General features: G+C 43.1%; 1 protein-coding gene across 1 annotated transcript; it reads right to left on the minus strand.

Annotated features, from left to right (window-relative positions):
• Nucleotides 1–4,118: 4,118 nt before the first annotated feature.
• On the minus strand, nucleotides 4,119–8,354 carry Tmem60 (transmembrane protein 60). Its single transcript, XM_028778138.1, has 2 exons — nucleotides 8,192–8,354; nucleotides 4,119–4,769 (listed from the first exon to the last, which is right to left on the minus strand). Exon 2 carries the CDS (start codon nucleotides 4,719–4,721, stop codon nucleotides 4,320–4,322), a length of 402 nt encoding a protein of 133 aa, XP_028633971.1. The 5' UTR covers nucleotides 4,722–4,769; nucleotides 8,192–8,354; the 3' UTR covers nucleotides 4,119–4,319.
• Between the last annotated feature and the right edge of the window lie 4,380 nt (nucleotides 8,355–12,734).

Below are 12,734 nucleotides of genomic sequence, written 5' to 3' on the forward strand. Positions count from 1 at the left end.
AATATTTTCAGTCAATCCTGTAAGGCTACTTCACTGGGATATTAGATAACACATTTGTAGAACTGCAGCTGTCGTTTAATACAAATGTGTTAACAGAAATAGCTGCATATAACTCCAGGAAATTGTTTCACCTAGTCTGTGTTCCTTCCCTCTGCACATGAGAGGTAAAACCCATCATGTTGATTGGTGAAAGTCAAACAACAAAACACAACAAATGCTCTAGCACACTGCTGGCTCATTATAGACAAACTTGGCTTCTGCTTCTGGGATTCAATTACAACAGTAGATATACGAGCCTGTGGTCTGGGTCATGCTGATTCCTTTCACACCATTTCCTTAATGTTTGCCTCTAGCTTGGGGTGAAGGATGGGCATAAGGAAGAGGAGAGGTTCATGAGGGAGCAAAGGTGTGGCAGTGAGCGGACATTTAAAGGAAGGTGGCAACAGAAAGCTGCCTTAGATACATTGCCTTAGATTCGCAATGAGAGCGAACGGTGAAGGGCTCAGGAGAAACTGTGCATTCAATACCTAGTGTCTGAGAAAGAGCATTTTCTACTTTAATTTTTACCCTCTGTAACAGCATTCAGAGTCCCACTCTCCTGTTCCTCAGAGCCCACGGCCAGACTTCATTTGCCTCAGTCTTATTTTATGAGTTGCCATTCTTCTCTGTCCTGCCCTCATAGACACTCCAATTTTGTGCTTATTCTGTGAGCTTCAAATTGACATTACATTCCTTTGGTAGTTGGTGAATGCTAAAGGGATTGACCATTTCAGTCTCACTAAAGAGGAATGCCTGTTCTTTATGACTCCGGTGCTTAGGGATGTGCCTGCTCGTTTATGGACGAAAATGATTATGTACTTTATGTTCATTAGTTGACATTAATTACTATTTGCTGAACTGTAAAACAGCAAGTGGAAAACAGGCCAAAGTTGTCAGCCTAGTAAACTTAAAAGGATAGTAAACTTTTCATGGTGTCCAAACTTCTGATACTGTAATCTGACCCTGAGGCACGTGTGTGCTGCAAGTTAGACATGCTTACAGCAGACCTATCCTGGGTACCTGAGAACTCTTCATTAGTGGGCTGTTCTCGTTTCATAGAGCTACCTGGGGGAAAAAAATACAGAACATAACTTGCTAACACTTCATGAAGATGTTTCTCACAGACTGTTCTTTCTCAGAAATTATAACCAACCAGCTCAGGGCTAACCGTAAGTTATGCATCTGTCATCACTTAGGAAATTAAGGGTCTTAGTAAGAGCCTCTAATGTTACTTAAGACAGTGTTTATTCTATAGTTAGTAAATATTTCTGTATTATAAAGGAATTATAAGGAGCTCAGAAAGGCACTCTTTTCCTTTAACACTATTTTTTCCACTTTTGTAAGCATTATTTCTTTTTAGTGTTTCTCATGACTTACTGTTGAAGTGTGTTGTTTATTGAGACATACATTAATAATTTATTGTGTATTACACAAGGAAAAAATTCTCTACTGAGAACCATTCAGAGGCTATTAATATTGTTTATTTTTATGTGTAAGCAGATTGGTTATTGTATTGCCTTTTGCTTACATTTTTTACCCATTTCTTTCCCTTCTTGTTAAAACTGTTCTGGGAAAAGACTTTTTACATTTTTTTCTCACTCCGAAGAGCTTCCAGTTAAGACAGTTGCTTGAACAATTTTATCTGAACCAACTGATTCTTTGGCTTATATAATAAGAACTTTATTTGCATTTACTTAATAATATATTCTGGTGACCAGTTTGGATCTCTCAATTAAATTTGGAGTTACCTGACCAAGCCTGGAATCTTCATTTTTAAATACTGTTTTTATGACTCCTATTTTTAGATACTCAGAGATAAGACTCCACAGGCAGTTACATGACAGGTAGGTATTTGTTAACGAGATTTTATTTGGTTACCTCTTTAGTTTTAAAAACCTAATATAATTTAATCTGTTTTTGTGGGATGTGGCTGCTTTTGTTATTTTTATTTACAAGAGAGGAAAGTATTAAAATAATCTTTTGGGGGCCTTGCAAGACGACTCAGTAAGTAGATTAAATGCTTGCTGTTAAAATATAAGTACCTGCGTTTGGCTACCCAGTACCCACATAGAAACTAGACGTTTGGGTGGTGGAGACAGGTCCTGGATGCAGGGGACTTACTGGCTACTCAGTTTTACTAGCTGGCAAACCACAGATTGGTGAGAGATCCTGCCTCAAACACTGTAGTGGACAGGATTCAGGAAGACAACAGGTATTGGCTTCTGACACACACACACACACACACACACACACACACACACACACACACACAGATCCCTGCAAACTGGTATCCACCAGACACAAAAATCCTGTATTCCTAGTGAAAGAATAATGATCTGTATGTTAAGACTCAAAACAGGGTTTCTGTAGCCAGGCTGACTTCAAACTCAAAATTCTGCTCCTCCAGCTGGTGTTATAGAATGTATCACCACACTCTCTGCCTATGTTAGAGCCTTTAAAACATCAAAATGGCCACTTTCAGATTGCTGACAGAGCTAAAAGTCAAAGCTACAAAGGACAAAATCTCTTGAGGGCAAAAGAGGGCAGAGTGGTTAAGACCTTATACCAGTCCTCCAGAGGAGGATTTCAGGACCCAAGTCAAGCATCTATACAAGCTCCAGGAAATCTGACCCCTCTGGCCACCGCAAGCACCTGCCTCTCCCTGTACATACTATTGCATGCACAAATTCATGTGCACACAATTTAAAATAATTCTAAAACAATCTTAAACGTACCTGTAAGTTCAGCAGTATGAGCACTTGCTCCTGTAGAGGAGAGCAGGGTTTGATTTGAGCACCCAGTTGGGTTGCAGAAGTGCAACCCCAGTTCTGGAGAACCTTGTGCTCTCCTCTGGTCTCTATGCACTGCTGCATACACACTAGTGCACATGAACTCATGCAAGCACACACAACAGTCACACAAAAGTAAAAACAAAATCATTTTATTTTCAGGTTTTGAAATCCTCCACTTCCAAACTTTTCAGAAGTACTGCTGTTAGCATTCTGTCTAAACTCCACCCCAGTTACCTGGCAACAGCCAGGTAGGCCTGACAAGGGGTTGCCTGTTTCCTCCTCCTTCTCTTGATCTCTTGCCTTCTTGCCCTCCATCTGTTCCCTCGCCCCTTCCCCTCCCCCTCTCCACATGCTCATGGCTGGCCTCTACTTCTCTACTCTCTGCCTCTACTACCCTCTTAACTCCCCTCCCCATGCCCTGAATAAACTATTCTATGCTATACCATTGTCACGTGGCTGGTCCCTCAGGAGGAAGGGACACCTCGGCCCAGGATGTGTTTATAAAAAGATAGAGATATAGAATATGCTTTATGGGGCTGTGGCGAGGTATGGGGGAAGGTGATGTCTCAGTGGGCCCATCCCGGGGCATCCCTTCCCCCGAGGTGCCAGTTACAGGGCTGTATAGAATAGAGTTTAATTCAGAGCATGGGGAGGGGAGTTAAGAGGGTAGTAGAGGCAGAGAAAGGCAGAAGGTGGGGAGGGGAGGTCATAAGCATGTGGGGAGAGGGGGTAGGGGGAGGGAATGGGAACGGGAGGGCAAGAGTTAGAAGCAAGAGGAAAGAGGTCAAGATAGGAAAGAGGTGGCAAGAATCTACTTTTATAGTGGGTGAGACCTACCTGGCTGTTGCCAGGTAACTGGGGTGGAGTTTAGACAGAATGCTAACAATTGCTACCTGGATTTTATTGGCACTGGTTAAGTATCTTGTTATGGTAGCTACATAGCTTCTCAAACCTGAACACTTTCAGAGTAAATGGTGCATTGTGTCTGATAGACTGGGAAAGTAGGTTCCCTAACTTCAGTAATAGGCAGCTCAGTCATCCTAAGCAGTAGGAACAGCTCAAAGTAAAACTATCCTATATAAAAATGCCACACCAAGACTCTGGGTTGGAACATATGTTGGCATCCTTAAAATATTTCCATAACCAATTTTTCCCTTCATAATTTAAAAGCATATTTACTTAGTTTATACAGAGCCACAGTCCAGTAAATGTATATACAGCTATTTAAAAGACTTTGTATTTATATCAAGTCCCGACTATACATAAGGTAAGAGGCATGTGGAAAAATGAGGTCAGAAACAAGCTTTATTTACACAGGGATAATAAAGATATCAACTCAGATACTGAATAATTTAGCTTTGGGTTGGCTACAAGTTCATGCCGCCCTCGGTATTTTCCCTCAGTTCTGTTATTCTTGAAACTTGCAAAGATTTGGAATACTGTATAGCTTGTTGAACAGCCACAGAGATGAGATGGTATACTTGGAGGTCAGTCTCTCACAAAAAAGACATTATATCCAAGTTCTGTTAGAGCGCCACCCAGTAAGGCCCATAAAGGAATGAAGACATAGGAAAGATTCATGGTAGTAAACTGTTCCAGTTTAGCACACAGTGCGAGGCAGAAGGCTAACTTAAGTAACATTGCAATGAGGTACCAGGCTTTTTTTTTAATATTGTGTGATCCATGTCGGGGGTCAAAGCCAGTCTTACACCGACCGGCCATTTTCACAATCAGCATGACGAGAAGGATAGTGTCAAATATCCAGACTGGAATAAATATGAGGAACCAATTCCATGGTGCCTTCTCATCCAGTTTCAACACCAACATGATGAGGAAGAGTAATGTGAAAAGCCAGGTGAGGAGTACTCTCTGAGCCAAGGACATTCTCATTTAAACAGTTTAAAGAGGCTGTTTCAGCAATGAAATAAGGGAGACACCCTGAAAAGAAAAAAGGTCAGAATTTGATAGCAGAAACGACTTTGATTCCTAGTAAAGTTGGCTGCTTCCTGCTTCTCAGATTCTCTAATTTGGAAAACATTCTAGCAAAACCTCTTTTAGCAATCACTATTTTTGTATGCGCACACGCTTGGGCTCTCGCTCGCACTCTCTCTCAGTTCTGAATCGTGTATATGTATGGGTATATGCACACTGCAGGTGCCCTCAGAGGCTGGAGGTGGCAGATTCCACTGGAGTGCAGTTTAAGCAGTTGTGAGCCTGCCAACAGTAGGTGCTGGGAACAGCTCTCCAGGCCTCTGGAGGAGCAGTCTATGTTCTTAACTGCAAAGCACTCTTTCCAGCCACTGCTGTCCATTTCTATAGTCCACGACTGACTTACTAAGATGTTTAGTGTAGACACTGAGCATGAACTTTATTCAAGAGTAGTCGGCTCCTTCTCAGTGTTTTCAAGTCCAAGTCATGACTTTATCTGCACCTCGGGGATGGTCCTAATCTCTCTGCAAACTTGCAAGCCTAGAGTTTTTCATTTAATTTCAAGAGGTGCTAAAATAATGCACCCAAGGTCAATACAATGAAACATGTGTTTTGAGCCAGGATTTCTGTGTAGCTTTGCCTGTCCTGGAACTCTGTAGACCAGGCTGGTGTCAAACTCAGAGATCCACCTGCCTCTGCCTTTTCAGTGTTGGGGTTAAAGGCACGTGCCACCACTGCCTGGTGCATCATGAGGTTTGTAAAGAGAATGACTGATATAAACTATAAGAACAGCAAGACTGCAAAGGTCTCACTTGGCTAAATAATCCACACAGGACTGATAACTACACTTTTAGATAATCCTTGTTTCTTGTATTTTTAAATATTTCCTTGTTAGAGCAGGTCATTGAAAAACTTGGGATTTTGTTATCACCTAGTGTTTAATGATCCGATGACAGGGGCTAATGTTTATATCACTGTTCTCTTCAATTTTAAAATAGAGTCTTTTAAAAAGCTTTTTATGTGCATGTCTGCATGTGTGTGCCACATGTGCAAATGACCATGGACCCCCCCAAAAAAATGTCTAGTGCTAAGATTTTTTCTGAATGTGAACATCCCTGGTTGGTATCCACTGGTGCTAGAGTTACAGGCAGGCCTGAATCACCTAATGTAGGTATTGGGAATTGAATTCACGTCCTCTGGAAGAGCAGCAAGCTTTTTAAATCACTAAGCCATTTCTCCGTTACCTAGACTCTATTACTCTAGGATGCAGCCTTACATTTGGAAGGCCCAGTACCCACTTATTGCCAGAATATTTTTAATTTCTCTTATTTCTTTTCAATGCTAATATTACCAAGATAATTCTTAAGATCTTCTACTTTCAGTTGGGAACGCATAAACTTATACCCTATCTTAAAGTATAAAGATGTATTATATCTAATCTTCACATATGGATTTACAATTCAAGATTTTTTTTTTTACTGAAACCTGTGACCATTAAGATGAAGGGTAAATACAATGGGAAATCAGAAGGCAAACGACATGCAGTTCAGTAAGGCAACTTACTCAACAGAGGGTAAGGAAATGGAAACAGCTGAGTAACATTTGATTCCTTTGACCATTGGAAAAGAAAATGAAATCTAGGTCATAAGATTGTGAGAGGAACAAGTAGGAAGATTTGGTTCTCTCCTACCACCATACAGGTTTTGGGGACTGAGCTCAGGCCATCAGCCTCGGTGGCAAGTGCAGCATTTACCTGCTGAACTCTTACCATCCCAAAAAGAACTAATTAGGAAAGTGATCTCCATGATAAAGGAAAGAGTGAAGATAACAGGTACACACTAGAGAAAGATCACAAACTCCAGAGGTAAACAAAAGGTACGGGTGCTCGAGAAGATGCAGGAACAAACAGGAAGAGCTCAGGAGCTGGCTAGAAGGACCAAATGAACAGTGTGGTCAACTCTATTTGATAAAGTCTGCACATCTCTAGGATGGCAATCTTGGTAAAAGTACACACCTGCCACAGTTCAATAGTTAGATGCTGATGTCCTAGCTCCTTCTCAGACTCATGTATTTGCATTTTGTTTAGTTTGCAAATGCTCTGGACGGCAGGAATTTGGCTTTTAGGAAGGCTTTCTTTTTGAGACAGAAATCTTACTATATACCTGGCTTGCCTAGAACTTTGCTTATATAGACCAGCCTGGTCTTGAACTCAAAAGAGCTACCTGTCTTGACTCTGCTAGGACTAAAGGCAAAGGGGTGTAAGAGAACTGCTCACACTAGGTTAAGTTTTGGAAGGCAATTTTCTGTACCAGTCGTTCCAGAAAGGACAGAGCAGAATGAGATTAAATTTGGAAGCTGAGGCAGGCTGCTTAATTAGCTGTGTCTTTTTAATTCTGTGAACTATATTTGCTCAGTCCCAACCTCTAATTTGGCCAGTTTCAAGAACCTTTAACGAAGTTTTGTGACCACTAATACTCTTAAATACAACTTTTCTCTATGCTACAGGATAATACAAACTTCATTCCCACTCTTCTTCAGGAACAAGTACCAAGTCAGTGCAATGACCACAGGCATTTTAGGACAAGAGGTGAAAGGATGCCAGGGCCTAAGCCTATTGTGGTTACAAGTTTAAAATTGTGAGTCGAAACAAAACTCAGTTGTAGAAAAATACTCTAAACAATGGAGATGACCTTACTGACATTTAACTGACGTTTAAGGATTGCATACACTGAACTCCAATGGTGATACGAGATTCCAATTTTACAAAGACATCTTAATTGTTTTAATAGAATTTATTTGGTTTTTACCACCACTTTCTAAGGGTTGGTCAGAGGTGCACTCCAAGGCTAAGATTTGCTCAACAGATATTTCCCACTTAAGGTGGTTATATCTGTACACAGAAGGTAGGTTTTTTGCTCGTATGGTTCCGGATCCATTGTTGAAACCTTCAGAACTTTTTTTCCACACGGAAATATACAGGCCTCTTATTCTAACACCTCATCTAGTACTCAGGTGTGCCTAGTAGATTCACCCAAGGTCCTTCCATACCATTCCATTTCCCTTCTCCGCCACGCTCAATACTCTTCTAAATGAACTCTCCTTACCCAAAGACAGCTCTGTTTAATCAGCTCTCAATTTCCTTCTCAAAATAAGTGGCTTCGCTTCTTACAACTTGGTTGACTTTAGGGCTCATCTGTCCAGGAACGTCAGGATCCTTCTAAACTACCCTGGTCTTTGGTTTGGAAATGCCTATGGTGGTTTCGTGGGGGATGTTCGGACTCTCCCAAACTCATGCTGGAATTTACTGCAGTTTTTGCAAGATGCACCCTATAGCCGTCGTGCAACGCGCCTGCAGTATGAAGGGGTGAGGGTCACCCGAAGGCAGCGCCGAGGCACCGACAGGGCAAACAAGGGCCGAGCTCCTCACTCACCTGGTAGCGCGGCTGGCGGGAGAGCCGAGAGGGCAGCGAAGGTCGGGAAATCCGCCAGTTTGGATCCCAGTCCTCTTCCACACTTTTCCCCCCATTAAATTCTTAGGCCTTCACATGATAATTAAGAAGACACAGTTCCGCCTCTCCAAACCGCCGCAGCGGAGGCCCTCCACACCTCAGGGTTCCGCCCACATCCGGGGCTGTTCCCGCCTCCCTTGGCCTATCCCGGAGAGCAGAGGGCACGCCGTTCGGCGTTCTCAGGCCCGTTCCTCCCGCTCATTGGTTCATTTGGCTGCCAGTAACTGACTTCCCTCCTTTCTGGTTTGACAAAAGGGAGGCAATGACCGCGCCCACTGGACCAGCCTCTTAATCCTATAGGTTGGGAGAAAAGTCAGTTTTCCGCTCACGCCGCCGTTGGCCCCGCCCTCGCTTCACTTAGATCCTCCCCGCAGCCCGAGGCCTGCGGCGCAGACTCAGTGACCAGGCAAGGATCCGCGGAGGGGCGGGGCGTCCCGGGGGCGGAGCGCCGGGCGGGCGGCGCGAGAGTGGAGGCAGCGCGCCGCCGGCGGCCGGGCTGTAGCTCTTCGGGCATCAGCGGCGGCGCTTTCCTTCCAGACTCTGCGCGTCTCCTAGCCGCTTCCCGGCGGGGCGGCGCGGCGCGGGCGGCTACGGTAAGCGCCACAGCTCCACGCTCGGCGGGCCATGTGGAGGTTGCTGCGCTCTGACAGGATCCCAGGGCTGGGTGGACCGGGCGGCAGAGCGGCAAGCGGGATGGGGCGTGGGCTCAGGGGTCGGCGTAGCGCCCCCTGCCACGAGCACCTGCGGGCCCCGCTCGGCCGCGGCCCCCTCCCATCGCTGGGGCGCGGCGGCTGCGGGCCGAAGCTCGGCATGGTGTGGGTGCCCGCGCCCCTGCGCTCCTCTGGCGTGGGGTCGCGCGGTCCCCAGAGGGCGTGTGTGGGCGGCGGGTGGCCCGGCCCGGGCCCACGCGAGGTCCTCTAGCGGCCCGAGGCGCGGGCTCGCAGAGCGGTCGTCCTGCGTGCAGGCACTGCCCGCGCGGAAGGGCAGCGGCTGCTCCCGCAGCCCGGCGCACTGGAGTTGCGGCTCCTACAGCGACTGCGGAGGGTCGGCTGCCTGAGTCCGGAGCATGGGCCTTGCAGGGCATTTCAGGTCTGCAAACAATGCCATGGTCCATAGGCATGCTTCACCTTGTTTCTGCCTCGTGTTGACAGCTGGCGTTCTAGTATTGTTCTGGTATTGTGCTTTCTAACTCATCGCCGCCTTGTTAAACTTCAGGAATCATTTTGTTAACCATTTTATTTTTATCCCTACAACGCCGAGGAACTGCATTAACATGTGCTACAGGGAAAGTACAATGTGGAACACTTAATTAGTCTTCTGTGTGGGTTTTACATACTTGGGTGTATGTAAATTAGGTATGCAATCTACAATTGTTTTGTCGCTGGTAGATGTTGCTTACTTTGATGTTACTTTATGTATAATACTTTTGTAATTTTTTATTGTTTTCATCAAAAAATCATTAAGCGTTTCTTGCCTAATTATTCTTCTTCTGAGTCTTTGATTATAAATTATTATGACTTTGCTAGGTACTTTCGTAAATCCTTTTTTTCTAACACTGGGCTTCACATGCACTTTAGCTCAAGTCCTAACTTAGGTTAGTCCCTCCTGTAGGCTGTAGATTAAAAGAGAAAGAAACGGGTATTCCTGTGAGTTTTATTATTCAGACTCCAGACTCTAGAGGAAAGGAATCAGGAGGTCCGGGTAAACTGGAGCCATGTCTGCAACTAGAAAACAACAAGGTGGTTCCAGGAAATTTCTTAAGTTTTCCCCCTTTGGAGATAGTCTGCCTCCTGCATAAGGATGCTGTTGAATGCATTAGATAGTACCAATACTATCTAATGTTGGTGGCGAGGATAGGGAATTTTACCATATTGTAGTAGACCATAAAAATGTATTCATTTCAAGTGCATCTAACAGTGTGGGCACTCTTGCATAGTCAAGCTTGCAAGAGTTAAATATTTTAAAGGCCGAGTTGGCACTGGAGAGTTGGTGCTAAAAATAAAGATGACCGGAACAGTTTTTAAGTGGAAACCTTTTTGGCTAGTCCATTTTATGTACAATTGTAAGGAATATGTAAAGCATATATCATCACTAAAATAATTTATGTTAATATGTTGAAAAATGAAGATCATAAATTAGTTGGATTATTTATATATTATGTCACTTAATCCAATGACTAATTATTCTCTATTTTACAACTAAGATTTAGTTAACTAATTGTTTGCGATTTTAATGGTAATGAGTTGATAGATTCACTTATAGTCAATTTGATTACAAGGACTACATTTCAAGTATTATGTTAGGGCTACAGTAAAATGGGTGTAGACTTGGTAGAAAGAGACTAATAAATTGCAGACAACAGTGTTGCAGAGTGATAAACTGAATCCAAGCTCTTTCTTTTGTAAAGCTTTCGGATCACTGTGTAAACGCAAAGTTGAGTGTTATGGAAGATGCAGGGATGAAGTAGTCACTGTCACTGTTCTTAGGAGTCAGTGGTTTAGGAGAGATACTTACAGGATAGTACCTCATTGTACTGTGACAATGTGTGGAATCTGGCTGACTTTATGGAGAGTTTAAAGGATAGGTACCTGGGCCAAGTGTGCTAGCATGTGCCTTTAATTCTATCTAGGTTTTGAGAGGCAGAGGCAAGGAGATGTCTGAATTCTAGGACAGCCTAGTCTATATAGTGAGACCTTTTTTTCAAGCAATAACAACAAAAAACAAACCAAAGGAACTGGAGAGATGGCAAAGCCGGGGTTCAAATATACATCAATGCACATAAAAATAGCACTGGCTGTCCTTTCAGAAGACCTGGGTTCAGTTCCCAGGACACACATGGCTGATCATAACTGTCTGTAACTCTAGTTCCAGGAGAGCCAACATCCTCACACAGACATACACACAGGCAAAACATCAGTGTAAACTAAAAACGAAAGGAAGGCAGAAAGAAGGAAAGAAAGAAAGAAAGGAAGGAAGGAAGGAAGGAAGGAAGGAAGGAAGAAAAAAAACTAAACAAGATATAGTCACTAAAGTTTGAATACCTGTTGATTTTTTTTTTTTACTGTGACTATGATATCACATCAGTTTCCTTATTTGTTTAGCAGAGAGGATAATGCTTCTAAGTGGATATTAAGTACTAAATAAAATATATCATGATAAGCACTGAACAAAGAAGAAAGAACACATATCTTCTATTTTTTAAGAGAAAGATTGAGAGGTCCAGGGAGGAGCTTTCCTGAGCATTGGAGGCTTAAGTAGTTCCCATAAATAGGGAAGGAAGGAAGCTACTCCATACAGGAGAAGGCAGTCTCACAGCTTGAGAGAATGGGCATTGTAGCTCTATATGTAAGTCCTTGTGAATACCAACACTAAATGCTAATTTTGCATAGGTCCTGTCTAGGCAGTGTGAGTATATCTACTTTTGAAGGTCAGAAATCGCAAACTTAAATAATAAATCATTTTAGTTACTTTTTTTTTTTATCACTGTGACAAAACACCATGACCAAAGCAACTTATAAAAGAAAGTATCTAATTTGGAACTCATGATTCTACAGGTTAACAGTCTGTGACCCTTACAGTGTGGGGAGCCTGGCATCAGGCAACCAGGTAGGGCCCTGAAATAGTAGCTAAGAACTTACAAGTTGATCCACAAACACTGGAGCAGAAAGAAAGAAAGAGAAAAACTGGAAGTAAATGGGCTTTCACCCCCAAGTGATGGAACTCCTCCAACAAGGCCATCCCTCCTAATTCTTCTCTAACAGTTGCTAACAAATCCATGAGCCTATGGGGGCCATTCTCACTTAAGCCATCACATACACTTAGAGAAACAACCTGTCTGTTGTTATATTTTTGCCGATATTTACCTTTCAACCCTTATTCTCTAAGTGCCTATTCAGTACATTTTTAAACATGTCTGGTTAGTCAGGCATTTCACCGTTTCATTGAGCTTTTTCTTTCTAGACAACAAAACACACCCAGAAGCATTTGCACTATATTTTGCCTTCTTTGTATAGGAATCTTAAAGTAGCTTTTGTTGTCCCTAATCTCTACCTAGTCTAGAAACTCCTTTATCAGCCAACTTTCTTTTTCTTTTTCTTTTCTTTTTTTTCCTTTCCTTTCTTCCTTCCTTCCTTCCTTCCTTCCTTCCTTTTTTTTTTTTTTTGGTCCTTTTTGAAATAGGGTCTAATTATGTAGCTTTGGATGACCTGGAAGCCCATATAGACCAGATTGGACTTGAACTCAGAGATTCTGCTTCCTCTGTCTGGGACTGAAGGTACATGCCACATGCCAGCACAGCCAACTCACTATCTTAAAACTAGCTTGGGCTATGATGTCGAGGCAGAATGTTTTGAATTGGGACTGCACTTGAAACTGAGAGAAAGATTCCATGTTTATATCTCTCTCGTTAGCATGGAACTCAGCATACATGGGTTTATAAAACTGAACCACCACTCGATCACCAGAA

The sequence above is a fragment of the Grammomys surdaster genome, unplaced genomic scaffold (genome assembly GCF_004785775.1).
Source record: "Grammomys surdaster isolate TR1022 unplaced genomic scaffold, NIH_TR_1.0 325, whole genome shotgun sequence".
NCBI classification, from domain to species: domain Eukaryota; kingdom Metazoa; phylum Chordata; class Mammalia; order Rodentia; family Muridae; genus Grammomys; species Grammomys surdaster.